The sequence below is a fragment of the Wolffia australiana genome, chromosome 9, assembly GCF_029677425.1.
Source record: "Wolffia australiana isolate 7733 chromosome 9, ASM2967742v1".
NCBI lineage: Eukaryota > Viridiplantae > Streptophyta > Magnoliopsida > Alismatales > Araceae > Wolffia > Wolffia australiana.
The window spans coordinates 2991350-3014260 of record NC_135843.1 but is presented as its reverse complement, the minus strand read 5'-3'; the positions used below and the strand labels follow the sequence as shown (position 1 = coordinate 3014260).

Below are 22911 nucleotides of genomic sequence, written 5' to 3'. Positions count from 1 at the left end.
ATATATTGTGGTAGATCAGTCTCTTCCTTCTCCTTTACTGTAGAGAGAGACACAGAGAGAGAAGGTTGATGCACGTGGTTGAGTTCTTCAACGTGCTGCCCATGTTTTCGGAGGCGGAATAGTTGCCCCAACAGGGATATCGGGATCATTAGTCCCGAGTATAATTGTCAGAATACCATCTGAACCGGACGGGCAGTTAACAAAGGTGAGAGAGAACCAGAGTGAGAGAGAAGAGAAGCGGGAGAATAGGGAGATATATATATATATATACGAGAGAGAGAGATATAAGGATAGATAATAGGGAGAGAGGGAGAGATATGCAAGAGAGAGAGAGATAAGGATAGAAAATAGGGAGAAAGGGAGAGATCTAAGAGCGAGAGAGACAGAGAGATATATAAGGAGAGAAAATAGGTAGAAAGGGAGAGATATACGAGAGGGAGAGATAGAGATAAGGAGATAAATAGGGAGATAAAGAGAGATATAAGGAGAGAAAATAGGGAGAGAGGGAGAGATAGAGATAAGGAGAGAAAATGGAGAGAGAGAGAGAGAAGGAGATAAATAGGGAGATAAAGAGGGATATAAGGAGAGAAAATAGGGAGAGAGGGAGAGATATACGAGAGGGAGAGATAGAGATAAGGAGATAAATAGGGAGATAAAGAGAGATATAAGGAGAGAAAATAGGGAGAGAGGGAGAGATAGAGATAAGGAGAGAAAATGGAGAGAGAGAGAGAGAGAAGGAGATAAATAGGGAGATAATGAGGGATATAAGGAGAGAAAATAGGGAGAGAGGGAGAGATATACGAGAGGGAGAGATAGAGATAAGGAGATAAATAGGGAGATAAAGAGAGATATAAGGAGAGAAAATAGGGAGAGCGGGAGAGATAGAGATAAGGAGAGAAAATAGGGAGAGAGAGAGATATACGAGAGGGCGAGAGAGAGATGACGATAGATAATAGGGAGAGAGGGACAGTTGTGCGAGAGAGTGAATGATAAGGAGAGAAAATAGGGAGAGGGGGAGAGATATGGGAGAGAGACAGAGGGATTGATAGAGAGAGTACATGTGGGAGGGACGGAGGGATCTAAGAGAGAGAGAGAGATAATGAGAGAAAATAGGTAGAGACGGAGCAATCTTGGACAGAGCGAGAGATGAGGAGAGAGTTAGAGATATACGAGAGAGGTAAGACAGGGAGAGAGAGAGAGAGTGAGAGAGATAAGGAGATAAAATAGGGAGAGAGGGAGAGATATACGAGAGGGAGAGATAGAGATAAGGAGATAAATAGGGAGATAAAGAGAGATATAAGGAGAGAAAATAGGGAGAGCGGGAGAGATAGAGATAAGGAGAGAAAATAGGGAGAGAGAGAGATATACGAGAGGGCGAGAGAGAGATGACGATAGATAATAGGGAGAGAGGGACAGTTGTGCGAGAGAGTGAATGATAAGGAGAGAAAATAGGGAGAGGGGGAGAGATATGGGAGAGAGACAGAGGGATTGATAGAGAGAGTACATGTGGGAGGGACGGAGGGATCTAAGAGAGAGAGAGAGATAATGAGAGAAAATAGGTAGAGACGGAGCAATCTTGGACAGAGCGAGAGATGAGGAGAGAGTTAGAGATATACGAGAGAGGTAAGACAGGGAGAGAGAGAGAGAGTGAGAGAGATAAGGAGATAAAATAGGGAGAGAGGGAGAGATATACGAGAGGGAGAGATAGAGATAAGGAGATAAATAGGGAGATAAAGAGAGATATAAGGAGAGAAAATAGGGAGAGCGGGAGAGATAGAGATAAGGAGAGAAAATAGGGAGAGAGAGAGATATACGAGAGGGCGAGAGAGAGATGACGATAGATAATAGGGAGAGAGGGACAGTTGTGCGAGAGAGTGAATGATAAGGAGAGAAAATAGGGAGAGGGGGAGAGATATGGGAGAGAGAGAGAGGGAGTGAGAGAGAGAGGACAGGGGGGAGGGACGGAGGGATCTAAGAGAGAGAGAGAGATAATGAGAGAAAATAGGTAGAGACGGAGCAATCTTGGACAGAGCGAGAGATGAGGAGAGAGTTAGAGATATACGAGAGAGGTAAGACAGGGAGAGAGAGAGAGAGTGAGAGAGATAAGGAGATAAAATAGGAGAGAGGGAGAGATATACGAGAGGGAGAGATAGAGATAAGGAGATAAATAGGGAGATAAAGAGAGATATAAGGAGAGAAAATAGGGAGAGCGGGAGAGATAGAGATAAGGAGAGAAAATAGGGAGAGAGAGAGATATACGAGAGGGCGAGAGAGAGATGACGATAGATAATAGGGAGAGGGACAGTTGTGCGAGAGAGTGAATGATAAGGAGAGAAAATAGGGAGAGGGGGAGAGATATGGGAGAGAGACAGAGGGATTGATAGAGAGAGTACATGTGGGAGGGACGGAGGGATCTAAGAGAGAGAGAGAGATAATGAGAGAAAATAGGTAGAGACGGAGCAATCTTGGACAGAGCGAGAGATGAGGAGAGAGTTAGAGATATACGAGAGAGGTAAGACAGGGAGAGAGAGAGAGAGTGAGAGAGATAAGGAGATAAAATAGGGAGAGGGAGAGATATACGAGAGGGAGAGATAGAGATAAGGAGATAAATAGGGAGATAAAGAGAGATATAAGGAGAGAAAATAGGGAGAGCGGGAGAGATAGAGATAAGGAGAGAAAATAGGGAGAGAGAGAGATATACGAGAGGGCGAGAGAGAGATGACGATAGATAATAGGGAGAGAGGGACAGTTGTGCGAGAGAGTGAATGATAAGGAGAGAAAATAGGGAGAGGGGGAGAGATATGGGAGAGAGACAGAGGGATTGATAGAGAGAGTACATGTGGGAGGGACGGAGGGATCTAAGAGAGAGAGAGAGATAATGAGAGAAAATAGGTAGAGACGGAGCAATCTTGGACAGAGCGAGAGATGAGGAGAGAGTTAGAGATATACGAGAGAGGTAAGACAGGGAGAGAGAGAGAGAGTGAGAGAGATAAGGAGATAAAATTGGGAGAGAGGGAGAGATAAGCGATGGAGAAAGAGCAAGATAAAGGAGAGAGAGAAGTGGAAAGAGAGAGCTGGGTACGACGTTGAAACTGTATTTAGGCGTGCCGCCTAGGTTTGATAGGTGAAATACCCACCCAGTTGACGTTTGACATTGTTTTTAATTTTTTTCATTTGTATGTTGGAAGGAGGGGAGAGAGGAGAGGCAGTTTAAGGAAAGGGAGAGCAAGGAGAGGGAGGTGGTATCAAATGTCGGAGATGACGAGGATGAAGGAGAGTGGAGAACAGAAAAGGGAGGCTATTCATGGCAGAAACTCCTAAAAGAGTAGTAGTTCCATCATAAATTACGGTTCCATAGACTAGAAAGAGATACTCGTCAATAAAAGTGATTTCACTATATTGAAGTGATGTGTCAAGTATATGACTCCTGACTTTAATTTCTCAAATTGTAAAATGTTTATCAATCTTGATGTGCTTTAATTTCTCGATTCCAGCTTTGTTGCCGTGATCTAACATGAGTGGAGATGCACTAGCTAGAACTAACGATGAAAAGTCATCCAGAGCCACAACTTTATTCATCTTCCTTCTCCTTCACTAGAGAGAGAGAGAGATATGATTAATTTTTTGGAGGTAGAATAGTCGCCTGAGGAGATATCGGGATTCTTGGTCCTGACTATAAAACTCAGAATGCCATCTGCGGGCACCCACTTGATGTAGAGGAGTTCTTCGAACGTGGGTTGCTATATTGAAGTGATGTGTCAAGTATATTGCAATCTTTCAGCCTTCTGGCCTTCATGAATTAACAACTGACAATTGACTGAAAGAAAAAGTACCATTACCACTAAAAGGATCTAGTGTATGATTTGGTTTGTTGATAATGGAACTTAAATCCAAAAGCAATATATCAGCTGTCCAAGACCTTTGACCATAAGATGTTTTCAAGTTTATTCTTCAACTTGGTTATTTCTGCACCATTATTTCCTTAAATAATATTCTGCATATCCGCATTCGGATTTACTAAAAATAGTTATTAAATTCTTAATTTCTGCATATCTCCTCTCATTGCCTAATTACTCAAATTAGTTTAAAAACCCTAATATTCATTCCCTTAGAAGATGGCACTTGCTCATCACGAACCAGTAAAATTATTTTATGAGTCAACATTTATATTTTTTTATTGATTAGCCCAAATGACCCATAAATTTTATTTCATTAGTGGCCTGTAAATACCAAACCAAACGCGGGTGTCTTTTATAAATCACAATTCAAGCCATTTATTTTCAAATGCTATACAGATATTGATGGCAAAGCCCTCTAATATCTAGTTTTTTTCCTAGTTTTAGTTAAAGTTTCATGTTCCAATAAACCATGTATGTAGTGGTCTTAAGAGGGGACCTTTTCCTAATGGGTTCCCGCTCTTTTGATCCCTCCTTAGGGCCCATTATCCTCCCTACATAAGGGAAGGAGAGGGCGCCCGTTCTCCTAAGTCTATTTGGAATTTTTGGAAAAAAAGAAGTCCCGTTCCATTTTGAGAGTAGAGAGTAGGAGAGTGAAGGGCGGACGGACGGGGCCGACTTTGGCCGTCCGTGCCCGCCTGCCGTCAGGACAGACCGACGGAACCCTAAGCGGCCGCCGCCGGGTCCCAGGTCGGAGGGGCGCCGGATCGCGGAGCCGCCGCCCGAGCAGGCGGCGCAGCCGCCTGACCGCGCGCCGCGAGTAGCGGCCGTGGCGCCGAGCGGCCGCCGCCGCCGCAGCCACGCAGCCACCAGTAGCCGAGCGCCGCAGCAGCTCGCAGCCGCCGCAGCCGCTGGAGCGGCCGCAGCAGTCCGCAGCGACCGCAGGCGCCGGAGCGCCGGGCGGCGCTGCCCGCCGGGCGCTGCTCAACGCGCCGCGCGCCGCGGATCAGCCGCAGCGTCGCGATGGCCGCAGCTGCCCGCAGTAGGGCCTCAACCGCTGTAGCGACTGCCACTGCCTCGGCGCCGCCGGAGCCGCTACCGCGGAGCCGCACACGCCGCCCGCCGCCGCGGGATCGCGACGGCGCCCAGACGCGCCGCAGCGCCTCGCGCAGTGCCACACCCCGGGCCGCGCCTCGGGCCGCGCTCCACACTGGTCAGTCCTCAGCCATGCCAACTCCGCCCATTGGGCCCGAGCACTATGGGGCGGTGCCACTATTCCGGCCCAAGGGGCCCACTCGACGATCCGGCTCCCGCATCCCGAGGCGCCGCATCCCGCGCCCCAAAGCACTGCCGCCGCCCTCCCAATCGCCGTGAAGTCCAACCGCCAGCATGCGCCCCGAGGCACCGCAACCGCTCTCCGGGAAGCCCAATCGCCACGCAAGCATCTCGAGGATGCCACGACAGCCCTATGCCCGTTACGGGCCTAATTTAATGGGCCGCCGCAAATCTCGGTGGCCCGCTCCAGCCCAAGCCCGAGGCCTGTTACCCCGAAGGAGGCCCATTACCGCGGCTCCATATCCTGGCTATCTCCAGCCGCCGCGGCCGCTACATCCGGTTGCTGCCGCCGCCGCCATCCTGGCCGCCGCCACCTTCGGTCGCTGCCATCTCCGGCGGCCGGTGCCGCCACTGTTGCTGACCATCGCCGCTCGCCGCACGACGTCGCCCATGGCCGTCGTATGCAGCTGCCAGTTTGTCATTGTCCTCGTCATCCGGCCGGCTGAACCTACCCGCCCACCGGTCGTCAGGCCCACCAACGCCTCGACAACGACCCCATGGGTGCCGACTAAGTGGAGAACGGTCTCCCTCGGCTTCTGAGAATTGAGGCCCCGCACAGGATCTTTCCGGGACAACCACCGACAAGCGGGACGTGCAGTCTAAGATTAACGTCCTCGGAGAAGGACAAACAGATGAGCACTCCCGCCGAAGGACATCGACCACGTCCGTCCTGCATCAGATATAACTGACACTTGCTTGCTGATAGACTGAATATATTGGACGCTGCAAAACATCGTCATCATGTCAAAGCTTAGTCTTTTACCATACGTTTACACTGATCCACAACTTAAATCGGACCCATGGATCAGATGGTATGGGTGGAAAGAGGAGTTGAAGACAAAGCATCCATGGAAATTTTTCAGTTAAATCGGACCTATAGATCGTCAGATGTCAAGCCTTGAAGTTGGAGCAATCCAAGCTGTCCATTTTTTCTTTCTCCTCATCATCCATGCTGATGCTTCCTCATTTTTTGGTGGAAGTTGTGATGTCTAATCCTCAGCTATTAATGCACCAATGCATCGTCTAGTTTTCTTCAATTGCACAATCCAAGAATTCCACATGTACTTGCGACAAAGAGAAATAAAATAATGCTTTTAATTCTTGTGACATGGCATCACATTTATAAAGCAAAAATTATTTATTAATCCATTACAAAATTAATACTAAGTCATAAAAATATAATAAATACTCTTTTACTATGAGTTCATAATAAAAATATAATAAATCCATATTTGTACAAATATAAGGTCTAACAATTCATAAAAAGTATATTTTAAATCAGAAAACTAATTTCTTTAAGAATATGGTGTCATAAAATCCTTTAAAATGCCATTAAATACACAAAATCAGAAAGTATGTAATCCTTTAAAGTACCATTTAAAGGTTGATAACACCTATTTATCATTATTTTAATGTATAAATATGTGTGTATTTTACATGCATAACACAATAACTTATGTGTTATCAGGTAGGTCAAGGAAAGTATACATAGCAATCGTATAATAAGTTTCACTAGCAAGATAGCAAGGAAAGTATGCCGGATCATCTAATAAGAAGGCGATGGTGTAGTGAGGTCCACACAATTTACTCATCATTCCACTTTGTTGGTCAAAGTGCAATACGTTGATATTTTTATTTATACCCACTAGAGTAGGTAATATTTTTATTTATTCCCGCGGAAGATGGCCCTTGCTCATCACGAAATAGTAAAATTATTTTATGAGTGAAGGTTTATATTTTTTATTGATGAACCTAAATTACAATGCCATGTACATGCCCTAAATATGAGTTCATTAACGGCCTGTAAATATCAAACCAATCATGGATGTATTTTATAAATCATAATTCAAGCCCATTTCTTTTAAAATCAAATGTGTATATCTCTATACAGATCTAACTTATGCTTGCTTGCTGACAAACTCCGAATATTAGTGTTTACCCGTCCCGATACGGGTATTGGATTACAGCATCAGGATGGATGCTGTACCGGATACCAAAAATCAAATTTTTGGTATCCGTTTTGCCGATATCCTGATATCGGATAATGATATTGAATATTGTTTGCTATAGAGTGGTTGACGATATCGGATATCGGTGGTGGATATCGGATTCCGATATCGGATTCTGATATCGGATTATGATATCCAACTTAGACTGGTTTTATAAAAATTCAATTTAATCATTATCAATAAGCCTTTAAGCAAGTCAACGTGCGGAAAAGGTTCGATGGGAGCTTTTTATTTTAATGCGAGGCACGTTTAATATATATAGCTTAGCCCGTTTTTTCTTCCATATGGGATAACAGCAGGATTCCGAGTTTAACATCAAACTCCGAATCCTTATCCCATATGGAAGAAAACAGACAATTTGGGCTGTATTTATCGGACGAAATAAACATATTAAATATATTATATATATAACCGGCTTAAAATATATTATATATATAAATATATTACTATATGATGTAATGAATATTATACCTTGTTTAATATATACATGGCATGTTTTTTACTTTCTTCCATATGGGATAACGAGATTCGAAGTCCAATGTAACTCCGAATCCCGTTATCCCATAAGGAAGAAAATAAAAAACTTGCACTGTATAAATTAACCGGGGTTGAAAATATTACCAAATCGTATGGCCTTGCATGTATTTAAATCATTGAAAATGATGATTAATATTTTTTTTTTCTATGCAGGATATCGATGTCCGGATATCTATGTCCGGATACCGGTTCCAATATCCGGATATTGAAATCTGATATCTGGTATCCAATAGCCGGACTATCATAACCCCTTCAATCTCCGTCACCGATATCTGTCCACATCTAAAAGACGGATCCTATGTTGACCGCGGTTGACTGGGGGGACCGTCCTCGCAGCTCAAGGGAGGGTACGCATCAAGGTCGAGCCCGAGGAGCTTTCGACGGGAGGCATCCAGCTCGTCGGTGAGGTTCCTGACTGTGCGATCATGGAGGGAGAGGGCTTCTTCGTGATCGGCGATGCGTTCCTGATCTTGATGCATCTGCTGGTCGGCAAGGAGCTTGAACTGGCGGGATTCCATGATCGTGACTCTCTCTCTCTCTCTCTCTCTCTCTCTCTCTCTCTCTCTCTCTCTCTCTCTCTCTCTCTCTCTCTCTCTCTCTCTCTCTCTCTCTCTCTCTCTCTCTCTCTCTCTCTCTCTCTCTCTCACACACACACACACACACACACACTCACCGCTTTGGCGTGCAACCCTATACTGTGGTCTCCATAGACACCCTGCCCCCCCTATCTTTACTGTTGCTTCTACCACAGCCAGCTGTAGCAGCACGAGGCCCTGCCTAAGGCTTCGCTTCAACTTGCCATGCACCCAAGGACACCCGCCACCAGTATCATGATCGTAATCGTTGGTCCCTTAATACACAGAAGCAGGATGCCCCAGTGCCATCCCCGCTTGCAGCTGAGGTATCCCTCACCCGGACACCCTTAATAACTACCGGTCGCGAATCGCCTTTGAGAAGCCGAGCCCAAGCCCGCAGTTCACATCTCTCTCCCCCTTATTCTAGTATTATTACTTTCATCAGTGGTGTCCTCATCTGCTCTGTTGCCCAAAGATTACAATTTGTAGGTTTAGCCACTACGTCGAGGTATAGTGAATTCATTCTTGGTCCGTCTCACTCTCAACGACGGTTGTGGGTGCCCATGGGCAGTTACCGTCCCCTACCCATCGGTCTTCGAGCTGGCCCGTCGGGTCATCGGGGGTGTGTCTGCTACCCTAGACCCCTCGTGTCCCTATCTAGACTATCATCCCAGGTCGGTCAATTTTCCGTCATTCTTCTCATTATATTTATTCGATTTATTTATTGTGTCTAATATGTTTAAATACACTATATAATAATTTATTCTGCCGTAGCATTTGCTGGAATCTGATTTTTTTGGTTGTGGCCAATGATTAGTCGTGGAAATGATTAGTTGGGTTGATCATTGTGCCAATAATTACAAAGTTTTTATTAAAACATGAGTGAACAATGAAAAGGCCTGGTTTAATTTTTAGTAAATTTAATTGGACATGAAACAAACATTGTAAATGGATAAAAGTTCCTAGTTTAATCTGCAATAATTTCACCCCAAGAATGTTTATTGCATTTGGCACACATGAAAAAATGCAACTTAACATGAGAAAGCACAATAAAACTGTATTAATTACCATTTATTAAATTATTTTTCAGGTCAACATGAAAAAATGTGATTGAATGAATAGGTCAAATGCTTCTTTTTTATGTCAGCCATCGGTTTCTTTGGTGAATCTGAGGACATGAGTCAATAATTAAATAAAATGGATTTTCAAGTGATGGTTTAGATGTAGAATATTCAAGGAATCCAAGGTTTGTGTGTCAAACTGGTGACTCGTGATGTAGATCGAGAAGGGAAAAATAATCATCGACCGATAATTATCATCCAACCATAATTAAAGGACCAAAAAATCTGATCAAAAGTCTTGAAGAAAAAACTTCACTCAGCTTACTGGGCACATGACAAAAAAACCATTGTGATCGTATCTGTTTTCAAATATGAATTACTCATCCTTTTTTCTAGGTTATCTTCTTAAAAAACATCTTTGTTCTTCACATTTCCGCTTTTATCTACCATCAGCGCATATCTGCTATCTGTTTTTGCCACATTCATCAACACTTGTCTGCATCTCTTGCTCCATTCTGCCACTTGTCAATGCATATTTGTCATCAATTAGTGGCAGATATTTGCAAACCCTGCTCAACATATCTTCACATACACTGCATGTGGTACCACGGTCAACTGCCATCTACTGCTCACACAGTCAACTACCCAGCGGACGGGACGATTTTTTTCGTCCTGGGACGAAACAACCATCCCGCCCTTGAGGTTGGATGAAAATCAGGACGGAAATTCATCCCGAGACCTCCGAATGGGACAGTTTTCGTCAAGGGACGGAAAAACCATCCCGCCCTTGAGGTTGGACGAAAATCAGGATGGAAATTCATCCCGAGACCTCCGAACGGGACAGTTTTCATCAAGGGACGGAAAAACCATCCCGCCCTTGAGGTTGGACGAAAATCAGGATGGAAATTCATCCCGAGACCTCCGAACGGGACAGTTTTCATCAAGGGACGGAAAAACCATCCCGCCCTTGAGGTTGGACGAAAATCAGGATGGAAATTCATCCCGAGACTTCCGAACGGGACAGTTTTCGTCAAGGGATGGAAAAACCATCCCGCCCTTGAGGTTGGACGAAAATCAGGATGGAAATTCATCCCGAGACCTCCGAACGGGACAGTTTTTGTCAAGGGACGGAAAAACCATCCCGCCCTTGAGGTTGAACGAAAATCAGGATGGAAATTCGTCCCGAGACCTCCGGACGGGACAGTTTTCGTCCACTCAGAAGAAAAAACCGTCCCGTCCAGAGGTATCGGATGAAAAAACTGTCCCATCCGCGTCCCTGCACTGATTCCAGACATCAAACAGGACGATCTTCGTCCCGTCCCATCCATTGTCCATGCCCGGACGATCTTAGAACTATGCGGACAGGTCCCATTAGGGACCAGGGAAAAAACAGTCCTGAACGGATGACGACCGAATATCCCGTCTCGTTAGTCCCGTCCGACCCAAGTCAGTCTCGTCATCCGTCTGTTAACCCAATTCGGATCACTACCGGATCTAACCATTCCGCGGCGACGGATCCGCGTTCCGGATATTTCCTATAAATAGTTCCCGTATGAACCCTAATTTCAAATCTCCATCATCAGGAGCAGATAAGAGGTGCGTTGATCTTCTTGCCGTTGGTTGAATAGCGTCCGTGCAAATTGTTGCCTTCTTGGTCATCTGCTGTTTGCTCAGTAGATTTTTAACAATCGAGTAGTGCGCTTTGTTCTTGTTTTTGTTCGCAACCTGACCTGTCTCGTTCGGATCTTCGCATGAAATTTCGGATCTATTCATCGTGCACTCGTTTTAGGTGCGGCAAATTGTGTGGCTGTTCGCCTGTGGTAAATTCGGAGAACGATTAGTGGTGAAAGTTTGTTGATTATCTTCAATGTCCGACCTCAGTCTGGTCGCAGTTCTGTTTTTTTTGCTTTGAACGTGATTACATTTCTGAGGCGCTGTTTCTCGTTAAACAGTTAATTGCTTCTCGCACTATCCGAATTTGGTGATTACTTAATAGATAAGTCTTCTGTGAAGCACCTGAGTACAAAAAGCAGGGGTTTGCTGTTTTCGTAAGCAGATCCTTCGTAAACCTCAGGGAAATCGAATCCTCATCATTAATGGGTGAACCTTATGAGGTAATTACCCTTGATTATTGGTTCAATCAATGATGTTACATAATCCAAGTCTATAACTATAAATTCATTTGACGGAATTCAATTCGTTAAGTCAGACATCAGAGACCCAACTTGTTCACGGAAACATGTTAACACATCTATCTATGAATTTATCAGTTAAAACATGATATTTCCGGAGCAACAGTAATTCAATGTAGTATAAGAGGAGTATCCGGATGTTAGAGATCTTCGTCATGTTAATGACATAGTGGAATTTTGAAATATCTGGAGTCCCTTAAACTTAACAATTTTTCCAATTACAATGGAATTCTTGTTCAGAATTTTCTTTATTTAATAATTTTATTGAACAGTCATTTAATTTCAGATTTCCAAGTATTTTTAATAAATTTCGAAGATCGACTTCTTTCAAAGACTCCGTCGACAGTGCATGAAAATTTAAAATTTAGAAATCTTATACAATTGACCACAGATTTTCCTCGACGCTTGATACGCTGAGATTTTCAAAACTCTATTATAAATCATAATTCGAGTTTCTACCATTATTTTGAAATAGCAGAAGAAGACAAGCCGGGTCAACAGAATCGGGCGTTGACTTCTCTCAAACAGGCAACCAACAATAAGAGTGTACCCAATCCAATCAGTTGACCGATGGAAAAGAAACTAAAAAAAAAAGAAAATTTGGAAAAATTGATTTAACCCATTAATCTCACTTGTAGATGAGGGCGTCTCGGCCGGGACCGACGCCGATGTAGTGGATGGGCACGCCGACGAGCTCCTCCACCCTCTCTACGTATCGGCGGGCGGCGGCGGGAAGGTCTTTGTAAGTTCTCACAGAAGAGATGTCCGTCTCCCAGCCCGGCATCACCTCATAATCAACCTGAAGGTATTAAGACCAATGCCACAGATAAATATTAGTGACTTTCGAAAGAAAGATAGGGGAGATCAATAAATATCAGAATGTTAACAAAAATTGAATATACTCCAATTACAAAACTTTTTCATTCAATAAATGTTTAATTTAATATTTTTTCCATTAATTACTCTCATCCTATACAATTGAAATGGTTCGTCAGTCGACATGGTACGTTAATTACTGTTCTTGTTCCTGAATTCCCATTTTTAGTCTATCTACAGTGAAGAAAATTCATACTCTCAACAGACAGAGCAATGTTGTTGTAAATGATGTTGAAAAAGACCATGAATCTGAGGTGATAATAGGATCATCTGTGCTGTAAAAACATCTTCCATTTCCATTATTAATTGACAAAATTGTTGCAGTATATGATGCAGGGTCATACGAGTATTAAATTTCCTAAATGTTGCAAAATTAGAGTGAATTAAAACAAACTATTACGAGGGTATCCTTTCTACAGAGTACGAAATATATAAACGTACCATACATTTATTGTCTTAAATGAAATGTTTTAAATGAAAAAACTGCAATTTTAAACTACATTTTTTAAAAAGCTTAGAATAAAAAGAGAAAAAGAAAAATAAAGGCCTTAATATCGTCGAATATGATATGAAAAGGAGGGCTAGATCGAGGAAAAGACTTGCCTGCAACTGATCCAACGTCTGCAGATCCGAAGGGAACGAGTCCAATACTTTGCCGTCAATAAGACGGTACGAGACGCCGAGCTTGACCTCGGAGAGATCCGAGAGCACGTCAAGCTTGGTGAGGTTCAGAGACGAGAAGCCATTGATCTGGCAGCAGAACTTGAGAGCGACAAGGTCTAGCCAGCCGCATCGCCGCGGCCTGCCAGTTGTCGTCCCAAACTCCATTCCCGCTGTTCGAAGAAGATCCCCGCCCTTCCCGAGTATCTCCGTGGGGAATGGCCCTTCCCCAACCCTAGTCGTATAAGCCTTCACCTGACAAAACCCTAAACCTCAAACCCTAAACCTCAAACCCTAAACCTCAAACCCTAAACTCAAGAAAAATAATAATAATAATAATCGTCGTGTATCGGGGCCTACCACCCCGATAAGGTCCCCGAGTCGTCGAGGCGCGAGACCGAGACCAGTGCAGATCCCGCCGGCCGAGGGGCTCGAGGAAGTCACGAACGGGTACGTGCCAAAGTCAATATCCAACATCGTGGCTTGGCCCCCTTCCACGAGGATCTTCTTCCGATTTAATATGCAATCATTGATCACATGGACTGTGTCTGCAATGTATGGCTCCAGCCTCTCAGCAAACTTCTTGTATCTTTCGATCTCATCCTTGAGCATGTCAGGGCTGTAATTAAACCCGGGAAATCGAGCAGAGGCATCTCGCATTAGAACATCGAGCTTGTAGCCGAAGGAATCCATTCGTCGTAGATCGCCGACCCGTAACCCGTTCCGAATCATCTTGCTTGCATAGCAAGGGCCAATTCCTCTCTTTGTGGTGCCAATGAAGGAGTTGCCCAGCTCCGCCTCCCGGAGGCCGTCGACTGTCTGATGGAAATCAAACAGAAGGTGGGCGCGATCTGAGACGAGGATCCGGCCCTCGCAGGAGACACCGTTGGCCTCGAGGCCGTCGATCTCTTTAAACAGCCCTGGGAGATGGACGACGACGCCATTGCCGATGACGCAGAGGGTCTGCTCGTTTAGGATTCCGGACGGGACGAGGTGGAGGGCAAACTTCTTCCCCTCTGAGTTGTATATCGTGTGCCCTGCGTTCGCGCCGCCCTGCCGGAGAGAAAATTCTTTATTTTTTATTAATCAGATTGAATATTTTAATTACCAATTTACTAATCAGACCAGGTTAAAGTGCAGCAGGGAGTATAATTTTTATATTTTTTATTATGCCGAAAAAATTATTGTTGAAGATTGAAAATACCGGGGACATCGTTTTCCTTTTCTTAGAATGGGACTATCATTGACAAATAATCACAGAGATAAATCAAACCAAGTAATTTATGTCTGGTGTTGAATAAACGTGACTCTATTGTTGAAGATAAGAAATACCAGGGACATTGATATAACTTCTAAAGATTAAAGGAATGAGCTTCTGATACAAACACCACGGACTTCGTTTCAACTTCTAATGATTACAGGAATGATTGTCTGAGAATGGAGAGATCATTTTCTAATAATCACAAGAAATCATAAGAGCAGGTTAAAATTCCTCATTGCGTACAATTCTTAAGCGTAATTATGCCAAAAAAAAAAACGAGAGACGTTATTTCAACTTTGCAAATTATAAAAAAAGAACTTTGCAGGATTACCACGCCAGATCAACCTCCATAAAGGGCATTTTACAAACTTAAGCTTCCAAAAAATTAAGAGTTCGAATCAGCACGTAGGAGTAGATGAAATTAAAATCCAGAATACAAAACGTTCCAGATTCACATTCATCATCCAAAACACGAGTAACGTTAATAGATGTAATTACGCAATTATGCAAAAGAAGGAGAACTTTGCAGGATTACAACCCCAGATCAACCACCACAAAGGGCATTTCACAAACTTAAGCTTCCAAAAAATTAAGAGTTATAATCAGCATATTAGAGTAAATGAAGTATAAAAACCAGAAATACAAAAGTTTCCAGATTCACAATCGTCATCCAAAACACGAGAGACGTTAATAGATGTAATTACGCAATTATGCAAAAGAAGGAGAACTTTGCAGGATTACAACCCCAGATCAACCACCACAAAGGGCATTTCACAAACTTAAGCTTCCAAAAAATTAAGAGTTATAATCAGCATATTAGAGTAAATGAAGTATAAAAACCAGAAATACAAAAGTTTCCAGATTCACAATCGTCATCCAAAACACGAGAGACGTTAATAGATGTAATTACGCAATTATGCAAAAAAGAACTTTGCAGGATTACCACCCCAGATCAACCTCCACAAAGGGCATTTCAAAAACTTAAGCTTCCAAGAAATTAAGAGTTCGAATCAGCATGTTGGAGTAGATGAAATTAAAATCCAGAATATAAAACTTTCCATATTCACAATCATCATCCAAAACACGGAGAACAAAAAAATTTAAACAGATATCATAACGCAAAAAAGAATCATCCATCTCAAGAACAGAGAAAAACGAATAGAAAGCAGCCCCAAACGAAGTAAATCAACAAGAGAAGGTAACCTGGCATCGAGCGACGACATCGAACTGCTTGGCGAGAATGTCGACGAGCTTGCCCTTGCCCTCGTCGCCCCACTGACAACCCAACACCCCCGAGACCTGGCTCAGCGAGCCAACGCGGTCCACCTGCCCCTTCACCGCGGGCTCGGCAGAAGCCGAAGCCGAAGCCGGAGAGGAAGAAGCCGCCACGGCGAAACCCTCGACCTTGTCCCGGCGCTTCGCACACCTCATAAGACTGCCGTTTTGAGGGATTCGACGAGCTTTCCAGCGTGCAGGCGAGGCCGAGAAGGCGCAGGGGTCGAGCCTGAGCACGCACTCCATTGTTGTAGAGCTTCGAGCTCGGATCGGACGGCTATGGCGGGGGCTGAAGAGGAAGAGTGAGAGTGGAGGGAGGAAGAAGAAGATGAGGAAGAAAGAAGAAGAAGCTGAAGAAGAAGAAGAAGGCTTTTTATTCTTTTTTAAAAGGTGGGGGGAGAAAGGAAAAAAATCTTTTTTTTAGGCCAAGTTAGGATGAGACAGATGGCTAAGGGTGGGACCCACCTGAGAATTTTATGTATTTTAGTGAACAGATTTCAGAAAAGAAAAAAAGGGGTGGAAAATTGGTGCCATGATTGTGTTTTTTATTTTGTGATTTTCATGATCCTTCTTTAAAAAAATTCTGGGTTTCTTGAAGGTATTCTTTCTTTTTTTTGCTTGGGATTTTTAGGTATTGGTAAATCTTGGGATGTATCTTTTTTCTTTCAAATTTCTTTTCACCTGGTAGACTTCTGTCGGCAAACTTCCCGCGTGGTCATCCATCCTGAATTGCTCTCACCTCAGCACGCTTAACTTGGGAGAAAAATCTTCTTTTCTGGGCCAAGTCAGGATTAGACAGATGGCTAAGGGGTGGGACCCACCTGAGAATTTTATGTATTTCAGTTATTTCGGGAAAAAGAGGGGTGGAAAATTGGTTATTTTGTGATTTTCATGATCCTTTTTTTTATTTCTGGGTTTCTTGAAGATCTTTTTTTTGCTTGTAGTTTTTAGGTATTGGTAAATCTTGGGTTTTATCTTTTTTTTTCAATTTTTTTTTCGCCTGGTGGACTTCTGTCACCAAACTTGCCGCGTGGTCATCCATCCTGAATCGCTCCCACCTCAGCACACTTAACTTGGGAGTCTTATCTTTGGGTTTCCACTTTGGCAAGCCAAGCGGATGGTTTTAATTAGCCTGCTCGAGTTCTTTTTAAACTATTTTGCCTCAGGCTTTTTGAAGGTTGGCCAAACTTGTCATATAATTTTTTTCCCGAGGTCAGTTGGGAGTAAATATATGTCAAAGGTGGGGGCCATGTCTTGGCCAGAATATTTTTTCCAGGCATGGTTGAGTGTAAATAGATGTTAGAAGTGGGATCTATGTCTGACATTATTGAAACATATCTTTTGGAGGGATGTATAACATAATTTATTCATGTAGATAAAATGATGGAATGGATACTTTACGATTGTATATAGAGAGGCTCTCTTGTGGTGGGTGGTTGGGTAGTTTACGGGGCTTCCGTTAGATCATTTGGATTGCCTCCTAACAAGTATACAATATGTTTCCCTTTGCCTTGTAACACACCCTATCTTGGGATGAATGGGAAAAATATGGTCAAATTTTTAAAAGAAAATTTGCAAAATCTCTACAAGCCAAGTTTGTGAGAGTCAACACTACTTTGGCCTCTGGGTCCTCTCCCCTCCCCTTCTGATTTATTCTCACAATTGTGGTCATGTTTGCCTCAAAAGGTTGAATGTTTGCAGCAGATTCACAGCCCTATAGTGTCTCGGCCTCTATACTTTTTTGAATGCCAGTTACGTTTCCTTCTGCTAGTTTTTTAGTAAATGTGTCCATATGCTTTGATTCTTACATACATGTATCATTTTATGTTTTCCCATTAAAATCATCTTTGAGTCTAATTTTCTAAAATGCTCTATGATGTCTAAAACGTTTACAACCCCATTTTTCGTTGATTGTGAGCTTTTTAGGACAGGAAACCTCAAGTGGTAAGGAGAGTAACTACATCACAAAATTAATAGAGATTAAAAGATGACTTACACGATGACAACTTCTCAGTCAAGCCTTGGGTTCAAAAGAGCTGCAGCATCATGAGTAATTTCAGCATGAAATTTACAGAGTTCAAAACAATGATAAAATGATGACTATTTACTTTTTTCTCCAATAGCAGGTTCTTAGGATATTCATTTCCGTGTATGGGATATTGGTAATGAGAGAGAGCACCCAATATTTTTGCCATTATGTCTCAACTTTCAATCATGGATTCCATGATTTAGCCTGTTGTTGATCTTTGTTTGAATTCTAAAATCACCTATAGAAATGGGTAAACCTTACAGACAAAATAGGATTTGAAATAAAAAACTAGTATACATTTCCATTGAATCATCCGTTATCCCTTAATCCCTTATATCTCTATATCATAGATTACTCTCCAATCTATATTCATGTTTGGCACTCGTGGTATTCATCTGCTCAAGTGACCAACCTCTAATGTATAGACGTGATCCCAAACACATTGAATCCCCTCCTCTATTCTGATAAGCCAAGTTATCTCTTGATATGCCAAAAATAGGTGTAAATTATGCAATTTTAGTATCCCTTGTTAATTTTAGCTTATAGAATAAAATTTATAAAACCTTCACTTAAGATGTATAATGATAAGTAGAGTATCGTTCAAGGGAAGCTAGTAAGGTAACTCAATCAATGATCTACTTAAATAATTTGACCCTAATTAGAGTTCATTTAATCTTCACTGAAAATCAAATCACCCTAATTAGAGGAAGAATTTAGAAAGGGGGGTAGATGAGATGGGAAAAATTAGAAGTGAGGAGCTCTAGATTGACTTCTTTGATCTAATAAAAGGGATCAAAGAGGTCAATTAGAGGGGATAAGAATAAAATATGATTTGGATTTAGTTTGTCTTGGGGGATTTGGTATCAAAATCTAATATCTCCTAGAAATTAAACTTTTTATAATTTTTTCCTTAATGTGCAAATGTAATAGCGCAATCAATTTCATAATTTTTCCTCTCAATCCTAGAATGGGCTTGTACATTCCGCTTAAGCCAAGCAATTTAGAAATGTAGACCAAGATCAAAAAGAACAATCACAAAATTTACTAAAACATAATCCAAATCACACTAAAATTTAAATACAATGAAATAGAAAGCACCTAATAGAGTTGATATAGGATGAAGCTCCTCTCTGTCTTGCAGCTGCGATAGAGCCACCTCTAGAATGACCTCCTCCTCTCAAAATTCGGCTTTTATACTTAGGTTAAATGGTAAAAATTACCATTTTACCCCCATGTAGTAATTAATTTTTATCCATCAATATAGGCTTAATCTGAATTATCCAGTCAACATATAGAAAGAGGAGGTTGAGACAATGAAATCCATAAAAAAGTCATCTCCATCGGACTTCAGGATCAAAAGTTATTAATAAATGAATTTTGAACAATCATAACAGTTAGATCAAATTTTATTTATTTAATTATTTTTTTGCTTCACACGCAATGATGTGTCGATGGCGGATTGGCTGGAGAATTTTGAAATTCAATTTTCTGGTTGATTCCTTGAATGCCACACCCCCGCCCAGAGGAATATTCCTCAGGCGCCGTCAGATTCTCATCCGACGGCCAAGATTCGACCACGTAGGCCACCCGAAAATACTTTTTGGCGTTTTGCAAGTAACTCCTTTCTAAAAGTTCTATTTGTTGGTTGAAGCCGCCCAGAAATATTTTCATATACACCCTTCCGCATTTTCTCTCCTCCTTTAATTTTCCTGAAATCATTAAAAAAATTATGATTAATTGCAATAAAACCCTGCACTTATTTTAATCGCATCTTTATGCCTGCCGTCATGACTGAGAGCTATTTTTAAGGGCATAATTGTAACAAAAGCTTAAGCAAAATCCCACAAAGTTCAGAAATTGCTTTAAAAGTCATATTTCCCTTATAAATATATCCTTTTCCTCTTTAAAAATTCATTTCTTTCTCGAATAAATTCCCAAAAAACCCAATAAAATCCTAGAAAATTCTATAAAATTCTGTAATTCGTCCCCACATTCATTAAGATTAAAATTAATTTTTAAAACTGCCATTTTCATTTAAAAATAATTATTCAAAGCTTAAATAAACTCCATAAAATTCATAAATTAACAAAAAATTAGGGAAAAAACAAAATTCACTTGGAAAAATTAATTAAAATGTAATATATGATAAAAACCCCATTTTAAACTCTTTAAATGCATAAAATTGTGCTAATTGATTGAAATAAATACCAAATTTTGGGTGTTATCATCGCTTCACAGTTGTCGTTACAGATCCCGATAACATCAGGAATGGAGATGAGAAAAGGCAAGGGAGAAGTAGTGTAGAGCACTTGAACAATTCTGTTATGGATGAATTTCATTCAGGGTCATCTCATATTTATATAGTGAAAATTTTAATAAACTCCTAAACTTTAAGTATATCTTTGGACGTCCAAAAGATCATCATGTGTGACCTTCTTGGCCCGTGTATCATTCTAGTAGCGATATCTTTGGGTGAATCTTTTTTATTTTCCTTATAAATTAATTATTTATGTCGTTATATATATTAATGACATATTGATTTAACGCAATTTCTAGGTTGAGTTCCCAGCCCATGGGGTACCAATCTACACCTCATGCTCTAGAAGATATAAAGATCGTATTGAATCACTCATGGACCCTTTCGGAGAACTCTTCTCGGATATTCGGCTACACTTGGCGAAAGGACTTCATGGGATTAGTTTCCTTTAGATGTCTACTCGAATACCGAAGGATGACAATCTCTTCTTCACTAATCAATCATTTTGTGAACTCCTTGATGCATCTGAGCTAAGACTGTTAGGAATGCCTTGTTTAGCAACTCATAGATCACAATCAAAGTGCAACTACTCGCATACAAAATGTCTTTGGTGTCTTAGGTGGAAGGAGCATCTACACCATAGTGATGTGAATCAACTTGATTTACTGTTTTTTATAATACCGTTTGAGATTTCATACCAATCAATTTATTAAAGAGCACCAACTGTATGTCCTTATTGTCTCCACACTAATGGTGACATACTTAACGCATAATTAGTATCATATAGTTATATTCTATATGGATAGTTCAATGCTCGACTCGAGTATTCATCGAATAGGAATATTTAGAATTTTACAAGCTTAAACTATGATCTCATCATAAGTTAGAAAGTTGGATGGTGTATTCATGGACCTCATTATAAGTAAATTATGTGCACTATAATGACGTCACTGTATTGATGAGCATTGAACTAGATATGGAATGTATGATCAGCTTCCCGACCACAAATATTTTCATGGATTTATACAGATCAAATAAATTAACTCTTTCTATAAATAGAACCCACTATATATCCTTAGTGTCTACATTAATATATGGTTACACAATCGACCGTCTTCATCATTTGAGTTGAAGAAGATAGTGATAAAATAAACTAGAGATTGATTAATGATATGTATGATTAGGTTGGTTAATCATTGATTATAATAATTGCTTATTTACGATTAAAAATGAAAAAATAGAATCTCCTATTGATTCCTAATTTATTGAATTTATTGCTTTATGAATCAAGTGGATTATTTTTATTATTTTATGAGAATCTTTTTGTAACCACATGACTTGAGTAATTAAATAATCTATTCTAGATACAAAATGAAGAAGAGAGCCCAGGGTTCACGACCGTGAGAATATGCCCTAAATCAGATTTGAGGAGGAGCCCAAGATCAATTCAATGATAAGGCTTATTCTTAAGGAGGAGCACCAATGTGAGTTCAAGAGACTGCTGACCGACTTTAGGAGATGTGAGTAATATATCTTGGGAAACCTCTGACTTATTCCGGGCCACTCATTCTAAGTTTCACATTACTAAAATAGAATCATCATTTAAACACTCTTAACACATCTTTATCTTTGAAACCTGATTTATGTCCCAAATCTTGTTTGGTGGCCTAGTGCAATATTTTGTTGTACCACTCTTTTTTGTAGAATTTCAGATTAAGTGAAAAGTGAGCCATATATTTTGAACGCCTTATGCCCATACTAATGTGACAAAAATATTCATGTGATGATTTCTAATTATTCACTGTTTCTCTTGTATATTTTCCTAGATTATCATCTAAGGAGATAGTCTAGGTCCATACCTTTCCAAATCTACCAACATCACCTGACAATACTCATTTAGTCAAATTTTTGGTGTTTTCGTCTGCCACATGCAAGCACCAAACCCCAACCCCTCACCACACACCACCACTTGAAACTGCCACCTGCTTTGCATGCTGCCGTCTAAACTATCAACTGCTTTGCACACGACAGTAGTGATTCGCTCTTGCTCTCTCTCTCTCTCTGTCTCTCTCTCTGTCTCTGTCTCTCTCTCTCTCTCTCTCTGTCTCTGTCTCTGTCTCTCTCTCTCTCTCTCTCTCTCCCTCTCTCTCTCTCTCTCTCTCTCTCTCTCTCTCTCTCTCTCTCTCTCTCTCTCTCTCTCTCTCTCTCTCTCTCTCTCTCTCTCTCTCTCTCTCTCTCTCTCTCTCTCTCTCTCTCTCTCTCTCTCTCTCTCTCTCTCCCTCTCTATCTCTCTCTCTCTCTCACTGCTCTCCTCTACAGCTCCCCAGCCCCCAGTGCCACTGGAGTATCGGTGAAGATATTAAACTAGCTTAGATTCATTTCTTGCCCGAAGTCATTTCAATTATAAATATTTATTTCAAATATATATTCTTTTCTATTTACTTTATTTTATTTCAAATAATTCCTAAAAAGAGGAATTTTATAAATTTTATCAAATAAATGTTGTTCTGTATTATAATGCACATGATCTAGCATCTTCTAGTCTTTCTGAATATTGTCACAGTATATGTGAGTTATTAGGCCCTCCAAACAAAACAGAATAAATACTATTCATACAAAATGAAGTACAAAAATATTTTCTAACATGTAAACCAACATCAATATCTAGTTAAATCCTTGCTCACTTGTGGTCATCTTCCAATGTTATTAATCTACTATGTCTGCTGACTGAGATTATCCCAGACTTCCAACTCTGACTGCTTACTCAATTGCCCTATGCCCAACCATGCCAACTCCATTTTTTATAACTGTCAAGAGCTCTACATTTATATCAGTTGTTTCCAAAAAAAAGAAGTTTCAGGGTTAGTTACAGGTTCCCGAATGCTATTTGTGAGTTTTTCCAATTTTTGGGTCCTCAATATAGCTTCTTTGCTCACAATTTTTTGCTT

General features: G+C 41.2%; 1 protein-coding gene, 1 long non-coding RNA gene and 1 other non-coding gene across 5 annotated transcripts; 2 read left to right on the top strand and 1 right to left on the bottom strand.

The window, feature by feature from the left end:
- Positions 1-10990: 10990 nt before the first annotated feature.
- On the top strand, positions 10991-12560 carry LOC144707349 (uncharacterized). Of its 3 annotated transcripts, XR_013582460.1 has the most exons (3): positions 10992-11009; positions 11470-11527; positions 12084-12560. It is a non-coding gene; the product is annotated as an uncharacterized LOC144707349 (long non-coding RNA). The 3 variants fall into 3 exon arrangements; XR_013582459.1 differs by lacking the exon at positions 11470-11527 and having other exon boundaries at positions 10991-11009; XR_013582458.1 differs by lacking the exon at positions 11470-11527 and having other exon boundaries at positions 10993-11009; positions 12081-12560.
- LOC144708136 (small nucleolar RNA snoR74) lies at positions 11437-11570 on the top strand. The gene has a single exon (XR_013582676.1). It is a non-coding gene; the product is annotated as a small nucleolar RNA snoR74 (small nucleolar RNA).
- On the bottom strand, positions 12100-16025 carry ADSS (adenylosuccinate synthase). Its single transcript, XM_078580450.1, has 4 exons — positions 15606-16025; positions 13502-14194; positions 13085-13396; positions 12100-12404 (listed from the first exon to the last, which is right to left on the bottom strand). The coding sequence occupies exons 1-4, from the start codon at positions 15921-15923 to the stop codon at positions 12234-12236; spliced, it is 1494 nt and encodes a 497-aa protein (XP_078436576.1). The 5' UTR covers positions 15924-16025; the 3' UTR covers positions 12100-12233.
- Positions 16026-22911: the final 6886 nt, after the last annotated feature.

Bases quoted from the DNA above. Each gene is read 5' to 3' on its own strand.
- ADSS (XM_078580450.1), bottom strand. From the start codon at position 15,923: ATGGAGTGCGTGCTCAGGCTCGACCCCTGCGCCTTCTCGGCCTCGCCT. The intron at 14,195-15,605 runs GTTACCTTCTCT...TCTCTCCGGCAG, and splicing joins ATGTCGTCGCTCGATGCCAG to GGCGGCGCGAACGCAGGGCA. The intron at 13,397-13,501 runs GTAGGCCCCGAT...GGGTTTTGTCAG, and splicing joins TCGGGGACCTTATCGGGGTG to GTGAAGGCTTATACGACTAG.